The 23,706-nt window shown below is 48.3% G+C and overlaps 1 protein-coding gene across 1 annotated transcript in view; it reads right to left on the bottom strand.

Moving 5' to 3' along the window:
• The window catches only part of vps13d (vacuolar protein sorting 13 homolog D), a 116,079-nt gene that overhangs the window by 61,703 nt on the left and 30,670 nt on the right, over positions 1-23,706 (bottom strand). The window contains exons 28-40 of the mRNA XM_030130189.1: positions 23,414-23,585; positions 22,998-23,113; positions 22,170-22,394; positions 21,623-21,933; positions 20,998-21,131; positions 19,669-19,824; positions 17,604-17,787; positions 16,190-16,264; positions 15,884-16,084; positions 8,580-8,669; positions 6,629-6,769; positions 4,689-4,826; positions 2,563-2,631 (exon numbers count right to left, since the gene is read on the bottom strand). Of these exons, the coding sequence (XP_029986049.1) occupies positions 2,563-2,631; positions 4,689-4,826; positions 6,629-6,769; positions 8,580-8,669; positions 15,884-16,084; positions 16,190-16,264; positions 17,604-17,787; positions 19,669-19,824; positions 20,998-21,131; positions 21,623-21,933; positions 22,170-22,394; positions 22,998-23,113; positions 23,414-23,585 (2,012 nt within the window). The remainder of the gene's footprint in view (positions 1-2,562; positions 2,632-4,688; positions 4,827-6,628; positions 6,770-8,579; positions 8,670-15,883; positions 16,085-16,189; positions 16,265-17,603; positions 17,788-19,668; positions 19,825-20,997; positions 21,132-21,622; positions 21,934-22,169; positions 22,395-22,997; positions 23,114-23,413; positions 23,586-23,706) is intronic.

Genomic DNA, 23,706 nt, shown 5'->3' with positions numbered 1-23,706 from the left:
TCGAACAGGACGAATGTGGGACAGTCTGTGTCCAACAGAGGACAAATGTGGGACAGTCTGTGTCCGACAGGATGAATGTGAGACAGTCTGTGTCCAACAGAGGACGAATGTGAGACAGTCTGTGTCCAACAGGACGAATGTGAGACAGTCTGTTTCCAACAGGAGGAATTTGAGACAGTCTGTGTCCAACAAAGGACAAATGTGAGACAGTCTGTGTCCAACAGGACGAATGTGAGACAGTCTGTTTCCAACAGGACGAATATGGGACAGTCTGTGTCCAACAAAGGACAAATGTGAGACAGTCTGTTTCCAACAGGACAAATGTGAGACAGTCTGTTTCCAACAGGACAAATGTGAGACAGTCTGTGTCCAACAGAGGACAAATGTGAGACAGTCTGTGTCCAACAGGACGAATGTGAGACAGTCTGTTTCCAACAGGAGGAATTTGAGACAGTCTGTGTCCAACAAAGGACAAATGTGAGACAGTCTGTGTCCAACAGGACGAATGTGAGACAGTCTGTTTCCAACAGGACGAATATGGGACAGTCTGTGTCCAACAAAGGACAAATGTGAGACAGTCTGTTTCCAACAGGACAAATGTGAGACAGTCTGTTTCCAACAGGACAAATGTGAGAAAGTCTGTGTCCAACAGAGGACAAATGTGAGACAGTATGTGTCCAACAGAGGACAAATGTGAGACAGTCTGTGTCCAACAAAGGACAAATGTGAGACAGTCTGTGTCCAACAGGACGAATGTGAGACAGTCTGTTTCCAACAGGACGAATATGGGACAGTCTGTGTCCAACAAAGGACAACTGTGAGACAGTCTGTTTCCAACAGGACAAATGTGAGACAGTCTGTTTCCAACAGGACAAATGTGAGACAGTCTGTGTCCAACAGAGGACAAATGTGAGACAGTCTGTGTCCAACAGGACGAATGTGAGACAGTCTGTTTCCAACAGGAGGAATTTGAGACAGTCTGTGTCCAACAAAGGACAAATGTGAGACAGACTGTGTCCAACAGGACGAATGTGAGACAGTCTGTTTCCAACAGGACGAATATGGGACAGTCTGTGTCCAACAAAGGACAAATGTGAGACAGTCTGTTTCCAACAGGACAAATGTGAGACAGTCTGTTTCCAACAGGACAAATGTGAGAAAGTCTGTGTCCAACAGAGGACAAATGTGAGACAGTATGTGTCCAACAGAGGACAAATGTGAGACAGTCTGTGTCCAACAGAGGAGAAATGTGAGACAGTCTGTGTCCAACAGGACAAATGTAGGACAGTCTGTGTCCAACAGAGGACAAATGTGGGACAGTCTGTGTCCAACAGGACGAATGTGAGACAGTCTGTGTCCAACAGGACGAATGTGAGACAGTCTGTGTCCAACAGGACGAATGTGAGACAGTCTGTGTCCGACAGAGGATGAATGTGGGACAGTCTGTGTCCAACAGGACGAATGTGAGACAGTCTGTGTCCAACAGGACGAATGTGAGACAGTCTGTGTCTGACAGGACGAATGTGGGACAGTCTGTGTCCAACAGAGGACGAATGTGGGACAGTCTGTGTCCAACAGGACGAATGTGAGACATTCTGTGTCCAACAGGACGAATGTGAGACAGTCTGTGTCCAACAGGACGAATGTGAGACAGTCTGTCTCCGACAGAGGATGAATGTGGGACAGTCTGTGTCCAACAGGACGAATGTGAGACAGTCTGTGTCCAACAGGACGAATGTGAGACAGTCTGTGTCCGACAGAGGATGAATGTGGGACAGTCTGTGTCCAACAGGACGAATGTGAGACAGTCTGTGTCCAACAGAGGATGAATGTGAGACAGTCTGTGTCCAACAGAGGATGAATGCGGGACAGTCTGTGTCCAACAGAGGATGAATGCGGGACAGTCTGTGTCCAACAGAGGATGAATGCGGGACAGTCTGTGTCCAACAGAGGATGAATGTGGGACAGTCTTTCTCCTGTCAGACTGATTCTTCATCACAAGTGGCTCTGATCATTAAACATCCAATTTTTTCCCAGACTTCTCTCTTTCTTGTGTTCGTCAGTAAAAGCTGACCTTTCTAGTCCTGTAGTGGGTCCGGTACCTGCAGGTACTTCAAAGTGGGTCTAATGTATGCGGGTATGGGTGGGTTTGGAAAAGTGGTGGACCTGTCCAGGACTGGGATATGTGTTGAGTCTGAAGACACTTCTCTGTTCAGTATCTGTCACTGTGGGGGTGTGTGTGTGTGGGGGTGTGTCTGAGTGACTCCATTCTGAAGCATACCTCTGGAGTAGATCGGGGGGGGGGGGGGGGGGGGGCGTGAAGCATACCTCTGGAGTGGATCTGGGGGTGGGGGGGGGTTGTGAAGCGTACCTCTGGAGTGGATCTGGGGGTGGAGGTAGGGCTGGGGGGGTAGGGGTGAAGCATACCTCTGGAGTTGATCTGGGGGTGGGGGTGAAGCGTACTTCTGGAGTGGATGTGGGGGTGGGGGGGGCGTATTTGTGGAGAGGATGGGGTGGAGGTGTGTGTGTGTGTGGGGGGGGGGGGGGGGGTGGGGGGCGTACCTGTGGAGCGGATGTGGAGGCAGGTCAAGGTGGTTGAACTCCTAGTTCTAAGGTGAGCAAGAGGAGCAGCTGAAGAGCACAGACATGGAAAGGAACAGACAACAGGGTTAGAGGGGTAGAGGGTCAGAGAGGTAGAGGGGTAGAGAGGTAGAGGTTCAGAGAGGTAGAGGGTCAGAGGGGTAGAGGGGTAGAGGTTCGGAGAGGTAGAGGGTCAGAGAGGTAGAGGGGTAGAGAGGTAGAGGGTCAGAGGGGTAGAGGGGTAGAGGGTCAGAGAGGTAGAGGGTCAGAGGGGTAGAGGGTCAGAGAGGTAGAGGTTCAGAGAGGTAGAGGGGTAGAGGGTCAGAGAGGTAGAGGGGTAGAGGTTCAGAGAGGTAGAGGGTCAGAGAGGTAGAGGGGTAGAGGGTCAGAGAGGTAGAGGGTCAGAGGGGTAGAGGGTCAGAGAGGTAGAGGGTCAGAGGGGTAGAGGGGTAGAGGGGTAGAGGGTCAGAGAGGTAGAGGGTCAGAGGGGTAGAGGGTCAGAGGGGTAGAGGGTCAGAGAGGTAGAGGGTCAGAGGGGTAGAGGGTCAGAGAGGTAGAGGGTCAGAGAGGTAGAGGGGTAGAGGGGTAGAGGGTCAGAGGGGTAGAGGGTCAGAGGGGTAGAGGGTCAGAGGGGTAGAGGGTCAGAGAGGTAGAGGGTCAGAGGGGTAGAGGGTCAGAGGGGTAGAGGGTCAGACAGGGTAGAGGGTCAGAGAGGTAGAGGGTCAGAGGGGTAGAGGGGTAGAGGGTCAGAGAGGTAGAGGGTCAGAGGGGTAGAGGGTCAGAGAGGTAGAGGGTCAGAGGGGTAGAGGGGTAGAGGGTCAGAGAGGTAGAGGGGTAGAGGGTCAGAGGGGTAGAGGGTCAGAGAGGTAGAGGGTCAGAGGGGTAGAGGGTCAGAGGGGTAGAGGGTCAGAGAGGTAGAGGGTCAGAGGGGTAGAGGGTCAGAGGGGTAGAGGGTCAGAGAGGTAGAGGGTCAGAGGGGTAGAGGGGTAGAGGGTCAGAGAGGTAGAGGGTCAGAGAGGTAGAGGGGTAGAGGGGTAGAGGGGTCAGAGGGGTAGAGGGTCAGAGGGGTAGAGGGGTAGAGGGTCAGAGGGGTAGAGGGTCAGAGAGGTAGAGGGTCAGAGGGGTAGAGGGGTAGAGGGTCAGAGGGGTAGAGGGTCAGAGAGGTAGAGGGTCAGAGAGGTAGAAGGTCAGAGGGGTAGAGGGGTAGAGGGTCAGAGGGGTAGAGGGTCAGAGAGGTAGAGGGTCAGAGAGGTAGAGGGTCAGAGGGGTAGAGGGTCAGAGAGGTAGAGGGTCAGAGGGGTAAAGGGTCAGATAGGTAGAGGGTCAGAGGGGTAGAGGGGTAGAGGGTCAGAGAGGTAGAGGGTCAGAGGGGTAGAGGGGTAGAGGGTCAGAGAGGTAGAGGGTCAGAGGGGTAGAGGGGTAGAGGGTCAGAGGGGTAGAGGGTCAGAGAGGTAGAGGGTCAGAGAGGTAGAGGGGTAGAGGGTCAGAGGGGTAGAGGGTAGAGGGTCAGAGAGGTAGAGGGTCAGAGAGGTAGAGGGTCAGAGGGGTAGAGGGTCAGAGAGGTAGAGGGTCAGAGGGGTAGAGGGTCAGAGAGGTAGAGGGTCAGAGGGGTAGAGGGTCAGAGAGGTAGAGGGTCAGAGGGGTAGAGGGGTAGAGGGGTAGAGGGTCAGAGAGGTAGAGGGTCAGAGGGGTAGAGGGTAGAGGGCCAGAGGGTCCACATCCTGACACCCATCAGACACAAGTCCACCTACCCGTACCCGTACTCCTAACCCTCTGCGTATGTGAACACTGACGAGTTCTGTCCAGTTTTCCAGAAAACTCAGAGGTTTGATTAGACTTATGGAGCTGTTTATGTATGTGAAAGTTCTTTAAGGGAACCTTTTAATGGAACCTTTAATGAGTTAAAGCAAGAACAGAGGGATCAGCCCAAACACCTGTACATAGGACTGGAGATGAGGAAAAAGGAAACTAATAGAAGAAAACAGGTGACTTAAAGAGTCCAGAGTGTTTTTATGATGTGGTGGTCTTATTATTTGTATTTTATCTTGTCCTTCCCTACACTGTGGTCCTGTAGTCCACCTGAGCGGAACTGACTGAGTGGAACTGACTGTGAGTGGAACTGGAGCTGGAGCTGGGGGGGTCCACTGAAGAGCCCATCCACGGTACTGGAGATGCAGGCTGGGAGGTCTGGGGGTCTTCACTGCAGTAGTCTGCCATCCAGGAGCTCTTGGTGGTGTTGTACTGTTCTATGAAGGACATACAGAACCAGGAGGACCAGGTCATACCTGGACTGGAAAATAAAGGCACTTCTACAAAGTGTGAAACCATTTCAAAATGAAGTTCCTACATGTAAGACTGTTGACAATTTGAATAAGTGAACATCTACAGAAGAACAGAATGAAAAGAGTCTGAAAAAAGGATGAAAGTGTGAAACTGTGGATGTCTGACAGCCGCAGGTCCAGGAGCAGAACTGACACCAAGAGAAGAAGGGAAAAAAAGAACTGACACCAAGAGAAAAAGAAAAAAAAAAGAACTGACACCAAGAGAAAGAAAGAAAGAAAGAAAGAAAGAAAGAAAGAAAGAAAGAAAGAAAGAAAGAAAGAAAGAAAGAAAGCCAGGATTCTGGAAGAACCAGGACCAAGATCAGGACCAGGACCAGTGACATCCACAGACCTGTTCAGGTGTTCACCTGTTCACCTGTTCACATGTACACATGTTCACCTGTTCACCTGTACACATGTTCACCTGTTCACCTGTTCACCTGGACACATGTTCACCTGTACACATGTTCACCTGTTCACCTGTACACCTGTTCACCTGTACACCTGTACACATGTTCACCTGTACACCTGTACACATGTTCACCTGTACACCTGTACACCTGTACACATGTTCACCTGTTCACCTGGACACATGTTCACCTGTACACCTGTACACCTGTTCACCTGTACACCTGTACACATGTTCACCTGTACACATGTTCACCTGTTCACATGTACACATGTTCACATGTACACCTGTACACATGTACACCTGTTCACCTGTTCACCTGTACACCTGTTCACATGTTCACATGTACACCTGTTCACATGTACACCTGTACACATGTACACCTGTTCACCTGTACACCTGTTCACCTGTACACCTGTTCACCTGTACACCTGTTCACCTGTACACCTGTACACCTGTTCACCTGTTCACCTGTACACCTGTTCACCTGTACACCTGTTCACCTGTTCACCTGTACACCTGTACACCTGTACACCTGTTCACCTGTACACCTGTTCACCTGTACACATGTTCACCTGTACACCTGTTCACCTGTACACATGTTCACCTGTACACCTGTACACATGTTCACCTGTACACCTGTACACCTGTTCACCTGTACACATGTTCACCTGTACACATGTTCACCTGTTCACCTGTTCACCTGTACACCTGTTCACCTGTACACCTGTACACATGTTCACCTGAACACCTGTACACCTGTTCACCTGTACACCTGTACACATGTTCACCTGTACACATGTTCACCTGTACACCTGTTCACCTGTACACATGTTCACCTGTACACCTGTACACATGTTCACCTGTACACCTGTACACCTGTTCACCTGTTCACCTGTACACATGTTCACCTGTACACCTGTACACATGTTCACCTGTACACCTGTACACCTGTTCACCTGTTCACATGTTCACCTGTACACCTGTACACATGTTCACCTGTTCACCTGTACACCTGTTCACCTGTACACCTGTACACATGTTCACCTGAACACCTGTTCACCTGTACACCTGTACACATGTTCACCTGTACACCTGTTCAGCTGTACACATGTTCACCTGTACACATGTACACATGTTCACCTGTTGACCTGTACATGTGTACACCTGTACACCTGTTCAGGTCTTCCAGAACACACTCTTCCATCCTCATGTGTCATGTCTGTCACTGTCTGTCCAAAAACTGTCATGAGGTCCATATGAGACCACTACAGTTACACTGAGGTCATGTGAGCAGAGGTCATATGACTGTCCTTACCCAGAAGCACAGAGGTGATGTTGACGTCCAGCCTCTGTTTGGCCTTGACAGACATTTTGAGGCGTGGTGGGTGGAGTCTACCGGCCGCCTGCTGCTGCCAGGACAGAAGACAGGTCCAAGGTTCAATGAAGGGCTCCCAACCTGGAGAGAGAGACAGACAGACTGATGAAGACAGACACAGAAAGACTAACACTAACAGGATATATATATATATATATATATATATATATATATATATATATTTTTTTTTTTTTTTTTTTTTTTTTTTTTTAATTTATTTATTTTTTTTCACACACACATACAGGGTGGGGAAGCAAAATGTACAATATTTTGAGGCAGGGATTGAAAGACAGTGTATGACCAATTAGTTTATTGAAAGTCATGAGAATTTATTTGCCACAAGAAAATGTCCATAATAGAAAATGTTTTTATTCTATGTGTCCTCCTTCTTTCTCAATAACTGCCTTCACACGCTTCCTGAAACTTGTGCAAGTGTTCCTCAAATATTGGGGTGACAACTTCTCCCATTCTTCTTTAATAGTATCTTCCAGACTTTCTGGTAATAGTTTTGCTCATAGTCATTCTCTTCTTTCCATTATAAACAGTCTTTATGGACACTCCAACTATTTTGAAATCTCCTTTGGTGTGACGAGTGCATTCAGCAAATCACACACTCTTTGACGTTTGCTTTCCTGATTACTCATATGGGCAAAAGTTTGTGAAAAGGTATGGATAATAGTGTTAGGTATGATTATGACATCAGTATATGTTTGGGTTCAAAACAACTGACGTAGTGTCTGCTGAGAAAAAACAACTACATGTTCATTGTACATTTTGCTTCCCCATGCTGTATATGTATATATCTATATCTACATCTACATCTATATATATATATATATATATATATATATATATATATATATATATATATATATATATATATATGTATACACACATATATGTATGTATGTATGTATGTATATAAAGCATGTTTCAGCACCGCCCCGTGTCTGTCCGATCGATGTTGCAGCACAGGAGGGTGCTTTTGTACAATAGCACCATGGTGGGAACAATGCCACTAGAATGAATATATATATATATATATATATATATACACATATACACACACACACACACACACACACACACACATATATATATATATGTATATATATATATATACACACACATACACACACATATATATGTATACATACGTACATATATATATATATACACACACACACACACATATATATATATATATATATATATACACATACACACACACACACATATATATATATATATATATATATATATATATATATATATTTATATTTATATATATATATATATATACACACACACACACACACACACACAGACATATGTACGCTACCAGTCAAAAGTTTGGATTCACTTTCTCATTTAAATGGGATGAGATGGACCACAGATGGCCAACAAGTGCTCAGCATCACTTGGAACTCCTTTAAGACTTTTGGAAAACATTTTAGGCACCTACGACATGAAGCTTGTCGAGAGAATGCCGAGAATGTGCAAAGCAGTAATAAAAGCAAAATGTAGCTATTTTGAAGAATCTAACACATAAAACCTGCTTTGAGTTATGCCACACGTTTTTTAACTTAATAATTCCATATGTGTTCATTCATAGTTTTGATGCCTTCAGTGTGAATCTACAAAGTAAATAGTCATGAAAATAAAGAAAAACCAGGTGAGTCCAAACTTTTGACTGGTAGTGTGTAAATATATATATATATATATATATATATATATATATATATACATACACACACACACACACACATTCCACATAGACTATACATATACGCAGGCCCATACACATATATACAGTACATACATATACATAGACACACAACAGCAACTACTGAAACAGAAGAACCTGATCCCAGAACCATGAAGCCAGTACCTGACAGTTCTCTGTTATAATAATCCCCTGAAAGAGTGAAACTGGCATTTCCTTCCTGAGTGGAACCGATTCGCTGGAGAACATAGAGTCCTACAAAAGAAAGAACAGTCAAATAGAGAACAGTCAAAGAACGAACAGTCAAATAGAGAACAGTCAAATAAAGAACAGTCAAATAGAGAACAGTCAAATAGATAACGGTCAAAGAAAGAACAGTCAAATAAAAAACAGTCAAATTGAGAACAGTCAAATAAAGACCAGTCAAATAGAGAACAGTCAAAGAAACAACAGTCAAAGAAACAACAGTCAAATAAAGGACAGTCAAATAAAGGACAGTCAAACAGAGAACAGTCAAAGAAAGAACAGTCAAATGGAGAACAGCCAAAGAAAGAACAGTCAAATACAGAACAGTCAAATAGAAAACAGTTAAAGAAAGAACAGCCAAAGAAAGAACAGCCATATAAAGAACAGTCAAATAGAGAACAGTCAAAAACAGAACAGTCAAATAGAGAACAGTCAAATAGAGAACAGCCAAAGAAAGAACAGTCAAATAAAGAACACTCAAATAGAGAACGGTCAAAGAAAGAACAGTCAAAGAAAGAACACTCAAATAGAGAACAGTCAACTAGAGAAATGTCAAAGAAAGAACATTCAAATAGAGAACAGTCAAATAGAGAACAGTCAAAGAAAAAACAGCTAAATAAAGAACAGTCAAACAAAGAACAGTCACAGAAAGAACAGTCAAAGAAAAAACAGCCAAATAAAGAACAGTGAAATAGAGAACAGCCTAAGAAAGAACAGTCAAATAGAACAGTCAAATACAGAACAGTCAAATAGAGAACAAAGAAAGAACAGTCAAATACAGAACAGTCAAAGAACAAACAGTCATATAAAGAACAGTCAAAGAAATAACAGTCAAAGAATGAACAGTCAAATAGAGAACAGTCTAAGAAAACCAACTTGGACCCCACTGAGCTCAAAAGCTACAGGCCCATTTCAAAGCTCCCCCTATTGGCCAAAATCCTTGAGAAGGCAGTATCTAAACAACTTACAGCTTTTCTGGAGACACACCAGATCTATGACACTTTTCAGTCTGGGTTTAGACAACGCCACTCAACACAAACCGCACTATTAAAAGTGTCTAGTGACATCCTGATGGAGGCCGACTCCGGGAAATCCACGGTCTTGGTCCTGCTAGATCTGTCCTCGGCCTTTGACACAGTGGACCATCCCATAATGATTGAGAGACTGAGGGACCTGGTAGGGATGTCAGGTCCTGTGCTAGACTGGTTCTCCTCCTACCTGACCGGCAGAAGCTTCAGCGTGTCAATCAATAACATCCAATCTGACTCAGCGGATCTACTGTGTGGTGTGCCCCATGGCTCTGTCCTGGGACCAGTCCTGTTCTTACTGTATGTCCTCCCACTTGGCCACATTATCCAACACTATAGTGATGTCTCCTATCATCTATTCACAGATGACATCCAGATATACTGCTCCTTTAACTCCTCTGAGCCCCACAAACTGAGCAGTGGCTAAATGATAACAGCCTCCAGCTGAACTCCAGTCAAACACAGACCCTCATCATTGCCCCGGACAGTGCAATCCCAGGGATCAAACAACACCTCAGAGACCTGAGCTCTTCAGTGAAGACCAAACTGAGGAATCTGTGTGTCATCTTTGATCAGGACATGTCTTTAGAATTCTACTCCAAACACCTGGTGAAAAACTGTTTCTTGCAACTACGCAGCATCTCCAAACTCAGATCTATGGTGTCAATCAATGAGCTTGAGATGATCGTTCACTCATTTGTGTCTTCTGGCTTAGACTACTGCAACAGCCTGTTTACATGCTTAAACAGAAGGAGCTGGCCCGTCTATAGTTTGTCCAGAACTCTGCTGCCAGCCTTCTGACCCGCACAAACAGGAGAACCCACATCACTCCCATTCTTAAATCTCTCCACTGGCTCCTGTTCTATATCGTTTTCATTTTAAATTCTGGTGCTAACTTTCTGGGCTCTACATGTCCAGGTCCATGCATACACTACTGCCCTGATCCAGCCCTACAGCTGGGCTCGTAGCCTGAGGTCTTCAGAACAGCACCTGCTGAGGGTTCCACACACCTGTTCAGCACACAGGCTGACAGGTCCTTTAAAGCTGTATCACCACATCTGTGGAATGACCTGCCTCTACACTTATGGTCCATGGACTCTGTAGAGAGTTTGAAAAACACCTCAAAACACTCCTGTTCAAACAGGCTTTTTAGTTTCCCACCTGACTCAGGGCCACCACAAACTGAATACACTCTATGTATTCATCATATTTTAAATTGTTTTTAATGGTACTTTGTGTTTCACAGGTGTACTAATTGTATTTTATTTGTACTGTTTTATTCATTTCTCACAATGTAAAGTTGCTACTTTACAGTGTTACATGTACTCCATGTGTCTCCCCCTACCTTCCCCCTCTCCCCCAGTCTCTCTCTATCTCTATCACTCTCTCTTTTCTCCTCCTTTACTCTCTCTCGTTAACCCTCTCTCTCCTCCTGTCACTCGTCCATCCTCCTCAGTCTGGCTCTGCTCCAGGTTTCTGCTGTTAAAGGTAGTTTTTCCTTCCACTGTCACCAGTCACTAGTGTTTGCTCCTGGAGGATTTTGGTGGGTTTCTAAAAATTTGATTTGATTTTGATTTGATAAAGCACTTGGTGACTCTGTCTGTGAAAAGTGCTTTATAAATAAAATTTACTTACTGACTTACTTAGAAATAACAGTCAAAGAAAGAACAGTCAGTCAGGTGGTGTTTTTCCTCTTAAACCTCTGGTCATAACTCATATTCAGATGTGTTCATTGTATTTCATTTATTCCATCATGGACTGGGTCAGGGTTAGGGTTAGGGTTAGGGTTAGGGGTCAGGGTTAGGGTTAGGGTCAGAGTTAGGGGTCAGGGTTAGGGGTAGGGGTCAGGGTTAGGGTTAGGGTCAGAGTTAGGGGTCAGGGTTAGGGTCAGAGTTAGGGGTCAGGGTTAGGGTTGGGTCAGAGTTAGGGGTCGGGGTTAGGGTTAGGGTCAGGGTCACAGTCAGGGTTAGGGTTCGGGTTAGGGGTCAGGGTTAGAGTTGGGGTTAGGGTCAGGGTTAGGGGTCAGGGTCACAGTCAGGGTTAGGGTTAGGGTCAGGGTTGTGGTTCGGGTTAGGGTCAGGGTTGTGGTTGGGGTTAGGGTCAGGGTTGTGGTTAGGGTTGGGGTCAGGGTTGTGGTTAGGGTCAAGGTTGTGGTTAGGGTTAGGGTCAGGGTTGTGGTTGGGGTTAGGGTCAGGGTTGTGGTTGGGGTTAGGGTCAGGGTTGTGGTTAGGGTTGGGGTCAGGGTTGTGGTTAGGGTCAAGGTTGTGGTTAGGGTTAGGGTCAGGGTTGTGGTTGGGGTTAGGGTTAGGGTCAGGGTTAGGGTTAGGGTCAGGGTCACAGTCAGGGTTCGGGTTAGGGGTAAGGGTTAGGGTGAGGGTCAGGGTTGTGGTTGTGGTTAGGGTTAGGGTCAGGGTTGTGGTTGGGGTTAGGGCTGGGGTTAGGGTCAGGGTTGTGGTTAGGATTAGGGTCAGGGTTGTGGTTGGGGTTAGGGTTAAGGTTGTGGTTGGGGTTAGGGTCAGGGTTAGGGTTGTGGTTAGGGTGAGGGTTGTGGTTAGGGTTAGGGTCAGTGTTGGGGTTAGGGTCAGGGTTGTGGTTGGGGTTAGGGTCAGGGTTGTGGTTAGGGTTGGGGTCAGGGTTGTGGTTAGGGTCAAGGTTGTGGTTAGGGTTAGGGTCAGGGTTGTGGTTGGGGTTAGGGTCAGGGTTGTGGTTGGGGTTAGGGACAGGGTTGTGGTTGTGGTTGTGGTTAGGGTCAGGGTTGTGGTTAGGGTTAGGGTCAGGGTTAGGGTCAGGGTCAGGGTTGTGGTTAGGGTTGTGGTAGGGGTTAGGGTCAAGGTTGTGGTTGGGGTTAGGGTCAGGGTTGTGGTTAGGATTAGGGTCAGGGTTAGGGTCAGGGTTGTGGTTAGGGTCAGGGTTGTGGTTAGGGTCAGGGTTGTGGTTGGGGTTAGGGCTGGGGTTAGGGTCAGGGTTGGGGTTAGGGTTGGGGTAAGGGTCAGAGTTGTGGTTAGTGCTGGGGTTAGGGTCAGGGTTGGGGTTAGGGTTGGGGTAAGGGTCAGAGTTGTGGTTGGGGTTAGGGCTGGGGTTAGGGTCAGGGTTGGAGTTAGGGTTGGGGTAAGGGTCAGAGTTGTGGTTGGGGTTAGGGCTGGGGTTAGGGTCAGGGTTGGAGTTAGGGTCAGGGTTGTGGTTAGGGTTAGGGTCAGGGTTGTGGTTGGGGTTAGGGTCAGGGTTGTGGTTAGGGTTAGGGTCAGGGTTGTGGTTGGGGTTAGGGCTGGGGTTAGGGTCAGAATTGTGGTTAGGGCTGGGGTTAGGGTCAGGGTTGTGGTTGGGGTTAGGGCTGGGGTTAGGGTCAGGGTTGTGGTTAGGGCCAGGGTTAGGGTCAGGGTTGTGGTTGGGGTTAGGGCTGGGGTTAGGGTCAGAATTGTGGTTAGGGCCAGGGTTAGGGTCAGGGTTGTGGTTGGGGTTAGGGCTGGGGTTAGGGTCAGGGTTGTGGTTGGGGTTAGGGCTGGGGTTAGGGTCAGAATTGTGGTTAGGGCTGGGGTTAGGGTCAGGGTTGTGGTTGGGGTTAGGGCCAGGGTTAGGGTCAGGGTTGTGGTTGGGGTTAGGGTTGTGGTTAGAGTTGGGGTTAGGGTCAGGGTTGTGGTTAGGGTTGTGTTTAGGGTTAGGGTTGGGGTCAGGGTTGTGTTTAGGGTTAGGGTTGGGGTCAGGGTTGTGTTTAGGGTTAGGGTTGGGGTCAGGCTTGTGGTTAGGGTTAGGGTTAGGGTTGGGGTCAGGGTTGTGGTTAGGGTTAGGGTTGAGGTTAGGGTTAGGGTTGTGTTTAGGGTTAGGGTTGTGTTTAGGGTTAGGGTCAGGGTTGTGGTTAGGGTTGGGGTCAGGGTTGTGGTTAGGGTTAGGGTTGGGGTCAGGGTTGTGGTTAGAGTTAGGGTTGGGGTCAGGGTTAGGGTTAGGGTCAGGGTTGTGTTTAGGGTTAGGTTCAGGGTTGTGGTTAGGGTTAAGGTTAGGGTCAGGGTTGTGGTTAGGGTTAGGGTCAGGGTTGTGGTTAGGGTTAGGGTTAGGGTTAGGGTCAGGGTTGTGGTTAGGGTTGGGATCAGGGTTGCGGTTAGGGTCAAGGTTGTGGTTAGGGTTAGGGTCAGGGTTGTGGTTGGGGTTAGGGTTAGGGTCAGGGTTGTGGTTGGGGTTAGGGTCAGGGTTGTGGTTGTGGTTAGGGTCAGGGTTGTGGTTAGGGTTAGGGTTAGGGTCAGGGTCAGGGTTGTGGTTAGGGTTAGGGTTGTGGTAGGGGTTAGGGTCAAGGTTGTGGTTGGGGTTAGGGCTGGGGTTAGGGTCAGGGTTGTGGTTGGGGTTAGGGTCAGGGTTGTGGTTAGGATTAGGGTCAGGGTTAGGGTCAGGGTTGTGGTTAGGGTCAGGGTTGTGGTTGGGGTTAGGGTCAAGGTTGTGGTTGGGGTTAGGGCTGGGGTTAGGGTCAGGGTTGTGGTTGGGGTTAGGGTCAGGGTTGTGGTTAGGATCAGGGTTAGGGTCAGGGTTGTGGTTAGGGTCAGGGTTGTGGTTGGGGTTAGGGTCAAGGTTGTGGTTGGGGTTAGGGCTGGGGTTAGGGTCAGGGTTGTGGTTGGGGTTAGGGTCAGGGTTGTGGTTGGGGTTAGGGCTGGGGTTAGGGTCAGGGTTGGGGTTAGGGTTGGGGTAAGGGTCAGAGTTGTGGTTAGTGCTGGGGTTAGGGTCAGGGTTGGGGTTGGGGTAAGGGTCAGAGTTGTGGTTCGGGTTAGGGCTGGGGTTAGGGTCAGGGTTGGGGTTAGGGTTGGGGTAAGGGTCAGAGTTGTGGGTGGGGTTAGGGTTGGGGTCAGGGTTGTGGTTGGGGTTAGGGTCAGGGTTGTGGTTAGGGTTAGGGTCAGGGTTGTGGTTGGGGTTAGGGTCAGGGTTGTGGTTAGGGTCAGGGTTGTGGTTGGGGTTAGGGCCAGGGTTAGGGTCAGGGTTGTGGTTGGGGTTAGGGTCAGGGTTGGGGTAAGGGTCACAGTTGTGGGTGGGGTTAGGGTCAGGGTTGTGGTTAGGGTCAGGGTTGTGGTTGGGGTTAGGGCTGGGGTTAGGGTCAGAATTGTGGTTAGGGCTGGGGTTAGGGTCAGGGTTGTGGTTAGGGTTGTGGTTAGGGTTGGGGTTAGGGTTGGGGTTAGGGTCAGGGTTGTGGTTAGGGTTGTGTTTAGGGTTAGGGTTGGGGTCAGGGTTGTGTTTAGGGTTAGGGTTGGGGTCAGGTTTGTGTTTAGGGTTAGGGTTGGGGTCAGGCTTGTGGTTAGGGTTAGGGTTGGGGTCAGGGTTGTGGTTAGGGTTGAGGTTAGGGTTAGGGTTGTGTTTAGGGTTAGGGTTGTGTTTAGGGTTAGGGTTGTGTTAGGGTTAGGGTTAGGGTCAGGGTTGTGGTTAGGGTTAGGGTTGGGGTCAGGGTTGTGGTTAGAGTTAGGGTTGGGGTCAGGGTTGTGGTTAGGGTTGGGGTCAGGGTTGTGGTTAGAGTTAGGGTTGGGGTCAGGGTTAGGGTTAGGGTCAGGGTTGTGTTTAGGGTTAGGGTCAGGGTTGTGGTTAGGGTTAAGGTTAGGGTCAGGGTTGTGGTTAGGGTTAGGGTTAGGGTCAGGGTCAGGGTTGTGGTTAGGGTTAAGGTTAGGGTCAGGGTTGTGGTTAGGGTCAGGGTTGTGGTTAGGGTTGGGGTCAGGGTTAGGGTTAGGGTCAGGGTTGTGTTTAGGGTTAGGGTTAGGGTCAGGGTTGTGGTTAGGGTCAGGGTTAGGGTTAGGGTCAGGGTTGTGTTTAGGGTTAGGGTCAGGGTTGTGGTTAGGGTTAAGGTTAGGGTTGTGGTTAGGGTTAGGGTCAGGGTTGTGGTTAGGGTTAGGGTTAGGGTCAGGGTCAGGGTTGTGGTTAGGGTTAAGGTTAGGGTCAGGGTTGTGGTTAGGGTTAGGGTCAGGGTTGTGGTTAGGGTTGGGGTCAGGGTTAGGGTTAGGGTTAGGGTCAGGGTTGTGTTTAGGGTTAGGGTTAGGGTCAGGGTTGTGGTTAGGCTTAGGGTCAGGGTTGTGGTTAGGGTCAGGGTTGTGGTTAGGGTTGAGGTTTACTGTTGAAGGTGAGGGTTAGGGTTAGGGTCAAGGTTGTGGTTAGGGTTAGGGTTGAGGTTTACTGTTGAAGGTGAGGGTTAGGGTTAGGGTCAAGGTTGTGGTTAGGGTTAGGGTTGAGGTTTACTGTTGAAGGTGAGCTCTGCCAGTGGGATGTCACAGTCCAGGCAGTCGTCGATGAAGCAGATGCAGACGCTCTCAGCTTTGACTTCGATCCCAGACAGAGGAGTGGAGTGACAGCGGGAACCCGAGTCGGACCTGGACCTGGGATGAGCCGCCATGGTGTCTGCGTTCTCCAACAGCCACGCAGCAGCCTGGTCCAGGTGGCCTGAGGGGGGACCAGGACCAGAACCAGGACCAGAAGCAGGTTTAGTGTCAGATGGAAACAGGTTCAGACAGGTGTTGTGTCTATGGAACCCAGAATGGAACAGACCTTTACAGTGGACCAGAGCTCTGCGACAGTCCTCTGTTCTGAAGCCCAGGTCCTGGAGATGGGTCAGCTGACCCCCTGTGGATCCAAAACAGTAAAAAATAAAAAACTACTGGAAGAACTCACAATGACACTGAAAAGGGTGAGGAGCTGCAGGTTTCAATGGGTTTGGTTTGAGTTCTATGAATGTGGGTGGAAACAGGGCTGAGTACCAGCAAGAATCTGGAGATACGGTAAAAAACACAATACTAGGACCACCACACCATATATCACCATATACTCATGATACTGTTAGAAAGGCCATTTTTTTATTTGTTTCTTTTTTTAAATGATTATTTCCTTGAAGAACTGAACTCCATCAGAAATCTGCACAAATACTAAACACATTTTTATTTGATCCCAACAGGATCTAACGTTATATCACAAAATGTTCAAACTGTGTTCAAACCAAGTTTCTAATAGTTTTGGATTTTTCATTCTAGTTTAGTTTGATTTAGTTTGGACTTTTTTCTCTAATTCAGTTCAATTAAATTCGTTTTTGGAGCAGGATTGATAGTTTTTGTTAGTTTTTGTTTTGCTCTAAAATGTTTATAGTTTAGTTTTAGTTTAGTTCAGTTGTAGTTCAGTTGTAGTTCAGCTGTAGTTCAGTTGTAGTTCAGTTGTAGTTCAGTTGTAGTTCAGTTGTAGTTCAGTTGTAGTTCAGTGGTCTCTTTTCTCTTCTTCTCTGTGCTCCTATTCAAATCAATCCCAGACAGGACTCTGCTGCTTTAGTCTCCATGTTTCCAGGTAGAGTGGGGACCAGAAGACGACTGGAAACCACAAGTGAACACAAGTGACGGAGCAAAAAGTGTCGTATGGAGACAGCACAGAAAACTGAGAGAGACAAAGAAATCCATTGAACATCAATCTGACATTGACAAAGACCAAAACCAAGGGAATTTGATCAAGAATTTTTATCCGTTTTAGTTAGTTTGGTAAACACACAATACAGTTTCAGTTAGTTATGTTTTCTTTCTTTTAATTCTAGTTTTTATTTATTTCAGTTAACGAAAATGTTTATACAATTCTAGTTTTGGTCATTTTGTTAGTTTTCATTGATGATAATAACCTTGGTGTGTTCAAACTGAAATTCTGTTTTCCAGACATTCCAGTTTCAGATCCTGTTCAAATGTTCAGGTTCTATTAGTTCACAACTAACATTAGAACAGGATTTGAGTTCAATCCAAACAAAGGAACCAACATTATTGAATAAAAGAGTGTGAAATAAGAATAAATAAAATAGAAACAGAAAAGAACAACAAAAATGAACCTCCACAATATCTGCATTTGAATAAATACCTAAAAAAATCCATACAGTTCTTTTTAACGTGTGTGTGTGTGTGTGTGTGTGTGTGTGTGTGTGTGTGTGCACACATACCTGTGGGTGCCTGGGTCTTCTGTCCACTGCTGTGTCTGGGGGGGATGGGTTGAGCGCTGGTGTCAGTTCCAGGGTCACAGTGGTGGGGCAGCGGTGTGCTGGCAGTGGGAATGGACTTAGCAATGGACAGAAACAGCTGGATGTCATTATAGGACAGACGGATGTCCAGAGCAGGAAACTGGATCTGAAGGACAGACAGATGACCACCACTGAGGGTCAGTGAAAAAACTGGACAACTGGACACTGAGACAGCCTGAAGACTGGACACCAAATACAACAGGTATGTGTTCAGGTGTGTGTTCGGGTGTGTTCAGGTGTGTGTTCAGGTGTGTTCAGGTGTGTTCAGGTGTGTGTTTAGGTGTGTGTTTAGGTGTGTTCAGGTGTGTGTTTAGGTGTGTGTTCAGGCGTGTGTTCAGATGGGTTCAGGTGTGTGTTTAGGCGTGTGTTTAGGTGTGTTCAGGTGTGTGTTTAGGCGTGTGTTCAGGTGTGTGTTCAGGTGTGTGTTCAGGTGTGTTCAGGTGTATGTTTAGGTGTGTTCAGGTGTGTTCAGGTGTGTGTTTAGGTGTGTTCAGGTGTGTGTTTAGGTGTGTGTTCAGGCGTGTGTTCAGGTGTGTGTTTAGGCGTGTGTTCAGGCATGTGTTCAGGTGTGTTCAGGTGTGTGTTCAGGCGTGTGTTCAGGTGTGTTCAGGTGTGTGTTCAGGCGTGTGTTCAGGCCTGTGTTCAGGTGTGTTCAGGCGTGTGTGTTCAGGTGTGTGTTAAGGTATGTGTTCAGGCATGTGTTCAGGTGTGTGTTTAGGCGTGTGTTCAGGCATGTGTTCAGGTGTGTGTTCAGGTGTGTTCAGGTGTGTGTTCAGGCGTGTGTTTAGGTGTGTGTTCAGGTGTGTTCAGGTGTGTGTTCAGGTGTGTGTTTAGGTGTGTGTTTAGGTGTGTGTTTAGGTGTGTGTTCAGGCGTGTGTTCAGGTGTGTTCAGGTGTGTGTTTAGGTGTGTGTTTAGGTGTGTTCAGGTGTGTGTTTAGGTGTGTGTTTAGGTGTGTTCAGGTGGGTGTTCAGGTGTGTTCAGGTGTATGTTTAGGTGTGTGTTCAGGTGTGTTCAGGTGTGTGTTTAGGTGTGTTCAGGTGTGTGTTTAGGTGTGTGTTCAGGCGTGTGTTCAGGTGTGTGTTTAGGCGTGTGTTCAGGCATGTGTTCAGGCGTGTGTTCAGGTGTGTTCAGGTGTGTGTTCAGGCGTGTGTTCAGGTGTGTTCAGGCGTGTGTTCAGGTGTGTGTTTAGGCGTGTGTTCAGGCGTGTGTTCAGCGTGTGTGTTCAGGTGTGTGTTAAGGTATGTGTTCGGGTGTGTGTTCAGGCGTGTGTGTTCAGGTGTGTGTTCAGGCGTGTGTTCAGGCGTGTGTGTTCAGGTGTGTGTGTTTAGGTGTGTGTTCAGGTATGTGTTCAGGCATGTGTGTTTAGGTGTGTGTTCAGGTGTGTGTTCAGGTATGTGTTCAGGTATGTGTTCAGGCATGTGTGTTTAGGTGTGTGTTTAGGTGTGTGTTCAGGTGTGTGTTCAGGTATGTGTTCGGGTGTGTGTTCAGGCGTGTGTGTTCGGGTGTGTGTTCAGGCGTGTGTTCAGGCGTGTGTGTTCAGGTGTGTGTGTTTAGGTATGTGTTCAGGCATGTGTGTTTAGGTGTGTGTTCAGGCGTGTGTTCAGGCGTGTGTGTTTAGGTGTGTGTTCAGGTGTGTGTTCAGGTATGTGTTCAGGTGTGTGTTCAGGGGTGTGTTCAGGCGTGTGTGTTTAGGTGTGTGTTCAGACGTGTGTTCAGGCGTGTGTGTTTAGGTGTGTGTTCAGGTGTGTGTTCAGGTATGTGTTCAGGTGTGTGTTCAGGGGTGTGTTCAGGCGTGTGTGTTTAGGTGTGTGTTCAGGCGTGTGTTCAGGTGTGTGTTTAGGTGTGTGTTCAGGCGTGTGTGTTTAGGTGTGTGTTCAGGCGTGTGTTCAGGTGTGTGTTCAGGTGTGTGTTTAGGTGTGTGTTCAGGCGTGTGTTCAGGCGTGTGTTCAGGTGTGTGTTCAGGTATGTGTTCAGGTGTGTTCTGACCTCCAACAGTGGGGGGATGTCCTCTACGTTGAAGGCATCCAATAGGCCGGAGCTGCTCTGGTAGGTGGGACTTCCACACAGCTCAATCTGAACATTGACAGGGTCGATGATTGACAGGGCCGTCTCCTGTTCACTGCCCAGACGACAGGAGAACACCTGGGACACAAAGGGTTAAAGGTGGACGTTTGGGTCTGTAAGGGCCTTTAAGGGTTAAAGGTGGACGTTTGGGTCTGTAAGGGCCTTTAAGGGTTAAAGGTGGACGTTTGGGTCTGTAAGGGTTAAAGGTGGACGTCTGGGTCTGTAAGGGCCTTTAAGGGTTAAAGGTGGACGTCTGGGTCTGTAAGGGTCTTAAGGGTTAAAGGTGGACGTTTGGGTCTGTAAGGGCCTTTAAGGGTTAAAGGTGGACGTCTGGGTCTGTAAGGGCCTTTAAGGGTTAAAGGTGGACGTCTGGGTCTGTAAGGGTCTTTAAGGGTTAAAGGTGGACGTTTGGGTCTGTAAGGGCCTTTAAGGGTTAAAGGTGGATGTTTGGGTCTGTAAGGGTCTTTAAGGGTTAAAGGTGGACGTCTGGGTCTGTAAGGGCCTTTAAGGGTTAAAGGTGGACGTTTGGGTCTGTTAGGGTCTTTAAGGGTTAAAGGTGGACGTTTGGGTCTGTAAGGGCCTTTAAGGGTCTTTAATGGTTAAAGGTGGACATCTGGGTCTGTAAGGGTCTTTAAGGGTAAAAGGTGGATGTTTGGGTCTATAAAGGTCTTTAAGGGTTAAAGGTGGACGTTTGGGTCCGTAAGGGTTAAAGGTGGACGTTTAGGTCTTTAAGGGTCTTTAAGGGTTAAAGGTGGACGTTTGGGTCTGTAAGGGCCTTTAAGGGTCTTTAATGGTTAAAGGCGGACATCTGGGTCTGTAATGGTCTTTAAGGGTAAAAGGTGGATGTTTGGGTCTATAAAGGTCTTTAAGGGTCTTTAAGGGTTAAAGGTGGACGTTTGGGTCCGTAAGGGTTAAAGGTGGACATTTAGGTCTTTAAGGGTCTTTAAGGGTTAAAGGTGGACGTTTGGGTCTATAAGGGTCTTTAAGGGTTAAAGGTGGACGTTTGGGTCTGTAAGGGCCTTTAAGGGTCTTTAATGGTTAAAGGCGGACATCTGGGTCTGTAAGGGTCTTTAAGGGTAAAAGGTGGATGTTTGGGTCTATAAAGGTCTTTAAGGGTCTTTAAAGGTTAAAGGTGGACGTTTGGGTCCGTAAGGGTTAAAGGTGGACATTTAGGTCTTTAAGGGTCTTTAAGGGTTAAAGGTGGACGTTTAGGCCTTTAAGGGTCTTTAAGGGTTAATGGTGGTCCCTTACCTCTATCCCAGCGAGGCTTCCCGAGAAGGGTCTGTCCAGGAGGCGGGGCTTGTATGTGAGGACAGTGGTTCCTTTCAGAATGATGGCACTGGTGTCCAGACTGGAGCAGTCCTCCACTACCACGAACTCTGTACCTGAAGACAGACAGACACACAGACAGACAGAAGGACAGACACACAGACAGACAGTGTGAAACACAGGCACTGGTCTGAATGGGTTGGGGGTCTGGGTATCAGCTGGGGGGTCTGAGGGGTCTGGGTCTTAGTGGTCTGGGTCTGGGTGGTCTGGGGGGTCTAGGATCTGGGGTCTAGGGGGTCTGGGTCTGGGGGGTGTTGGCCTTGGGGGTGTGGGTCTGGGGGGTCTAGGGTCTGGGGGCTCTGGGGGGTCTAGGGGGTCTAGGGGGTCTAGGGGGTCTGGGGGTTCTAGGGTCTGGGTATCAACTGGGGGGTCTGGGGGGGTGTGGATCTCGGGGGTTATGGGTGTGGGTCTCATCTGGGGGGTCTGGGGGGTGTGGGTGTCAGCTGGGGGTCTAGGGTCTGGGTGGTCCGGGGGGTCTAGTGTCTAGGGGGTCTAGGGTCTAGGGTCTGGGGGGTCATGGGTCTGGGTGGTCTGGGTCTCAGCCGACCTGTGATGTTGACCTTGACCTCCAGCCGTCGGTCCTGGGTCACCGGTACTGTGGACCTCTTGGTGACCACGCCTATCTTGACGGTCTTGGGCATGACGGCGCCGTTCCCAGAGGATGCAGAGGCGGAGCCAGAGGCAGAGGCAGAACTGGTGCAGACAGTACCAGGCTGGACCTGGGGCAGTTCTGAAGGTCCACCCGTCTGGTCCACCGGAACCCGCAGAAAGTCCCGCACCAGTTGCAGCCAATCAAAGATGAGGAAGACCCTCAGGTTGTTGAGGACCACCGTGAAGGAGGATGAGTCCCGAGTGGACCTGAAGGACAGAAGAGGACACAAAGACCTGGGTTTGGGACCAGAACCAGGACCAGGACCAGAACCCATAATGACCAGAGTTTAGAACCAGAACCACAACCAGAACCCATAAAGTCCAGGGTTGAGAACCAGAACCAGAGGAGGGACAGGTTCTGCATATGTGGACAGGTGGACACATGGACATGTGGTCAGACCTCTGGTCATGTGATCAGACCTGTGCTCATGTGATCCCTGTACCTGTAGTGCAGTTCCAGCTGCAGTGACGCTCGGTTGGTTCCTGTTCTTGATGGCTGCAGAATGCAGTCAAAGACGTTGTGTCCGCTTCTGCTGGTTCCTCTGGGACCGGTTCTGGACTCAGAGAACCGGGTGTCGTACGCCAGCAGAGAGTGAGACACGAGGTTGACCGACTTGGAACCGTTGGAGAAACTCTCAAAGAGCAGCTTGGACTTCATGAAGTCAAACCTAAAGGAACCAAAGAACCAAAGAGAAACAGCACAGGTTAGACTGAGGGGACTACCAGGAACCAGAGGAACCACAAGAACCTGATTAGACTGAGTGGACTATGAGGAACCACAAGCCATACTCAACTCTTACTCAAGCCATAGAACACTTGCAGAAAGTTTTTGATACCATCCAGCACTCACTTCTTCAGTTGAAACTTATCAATACTGAAAAGACTAAGATGATGTTATTCTCAAACTCTAAGAAGTGGCCTGAAACTATCCCAGTAGTGTCTACTTTAGAGGGAAATGTCCTAGAGGTGGTTCATGTGTAGAAGGATCTTGGTGTCCTGATTGAAATGCAGATGCAGATGTTCCTTATCCAGAGCCACAGCTGCCTAGCATTAGCATTAGCATTAGCATTGGGTACTTTGGGAGTAAATGCAGATGTTGTTCATCCAGAGGCACAGACAGAGTATAGACCAACTGAATATGGACAGGCTGTGGTCCAGCTGAGACTGGAACCCAAAACCGCCCAGAACCGCCAAGAACCCAGGAACCCTGCACTGGCCCTGGACTTCAATGGAGCGGTTCTTTTGTGGTTCTGTTTGGAGGCTGTTCTCACCTGGCTAATGAGCGTGTGCGTGGGTGGTCTTTGGGACTGTCCAACAGCTCCAGGCTGACGTCCATCATGTCCACCATGAAGGACAGACTGGTGTACACGTCCCCACTCAGCACCGTCTGACACAGAGAGAGAGACAGAAGAGGATAAGGGGTCAGGAGACCACACCCACTGAGGTCACATGACCACACCCACTCAGGTCGGGAGACCACACCCACTCAGGTCACATGACCAGTAGGACCCACTACGTTCTAGATGAAACTATGAACAGATATGGGTTTGTCTGTGGTTCTGATTCTGGGTGCTGGTTTGTGTCTGTGGTTCTGGGTGCTGGTTTATGTCTGTGGTTCTGGTTCTGGTGTGTGTCAGTGGTTCTGGTTCTGTGGTTGTGGTTCTGGGTTTGTGGTTCTGGTTCTTACATAGGTGCTGGGGTCCTGCAGGTTGTACGGCCGTAGGAACTCTTCCACTGGTTCTCCCAGGTTGTTCTCCAGCAGACCTCGGATCAGCTGATAGTGTTCCAGGTCCAAAGAGCAGTGGACTGAGGACAGACTGCCATGGACACACATATCTGGGACAACATGACTCAGCTCTCTGAAAGACAGAAAACACATAGGGTTAGGGTTAGGGGGACCTACCAAAAACCTGCAGGTCCACAGTTCAGTTCAGTCCAGACCCTGCAGACCCCTCAGACCCTGCTGCAGACCCCTCAGAC

Source organism: Sphaeramia orbicularis, unplaced genomic scaffold (assembly GCF_902148855.1).
Source record: "Sphaeramia orbicularis unplaced genomic scaffold, fSphaOr1.1, whole genome shotgun sequence".
NCBI lineage: Eukaryota > Metazoa > Chordata > Actinopteri > Kurtiformes > Apogonidae > Sphaeramia > Sphaeramia orbicularis.
This window is presented reverse-complemented; position numbering and strand designations above follow the sequence as displayed.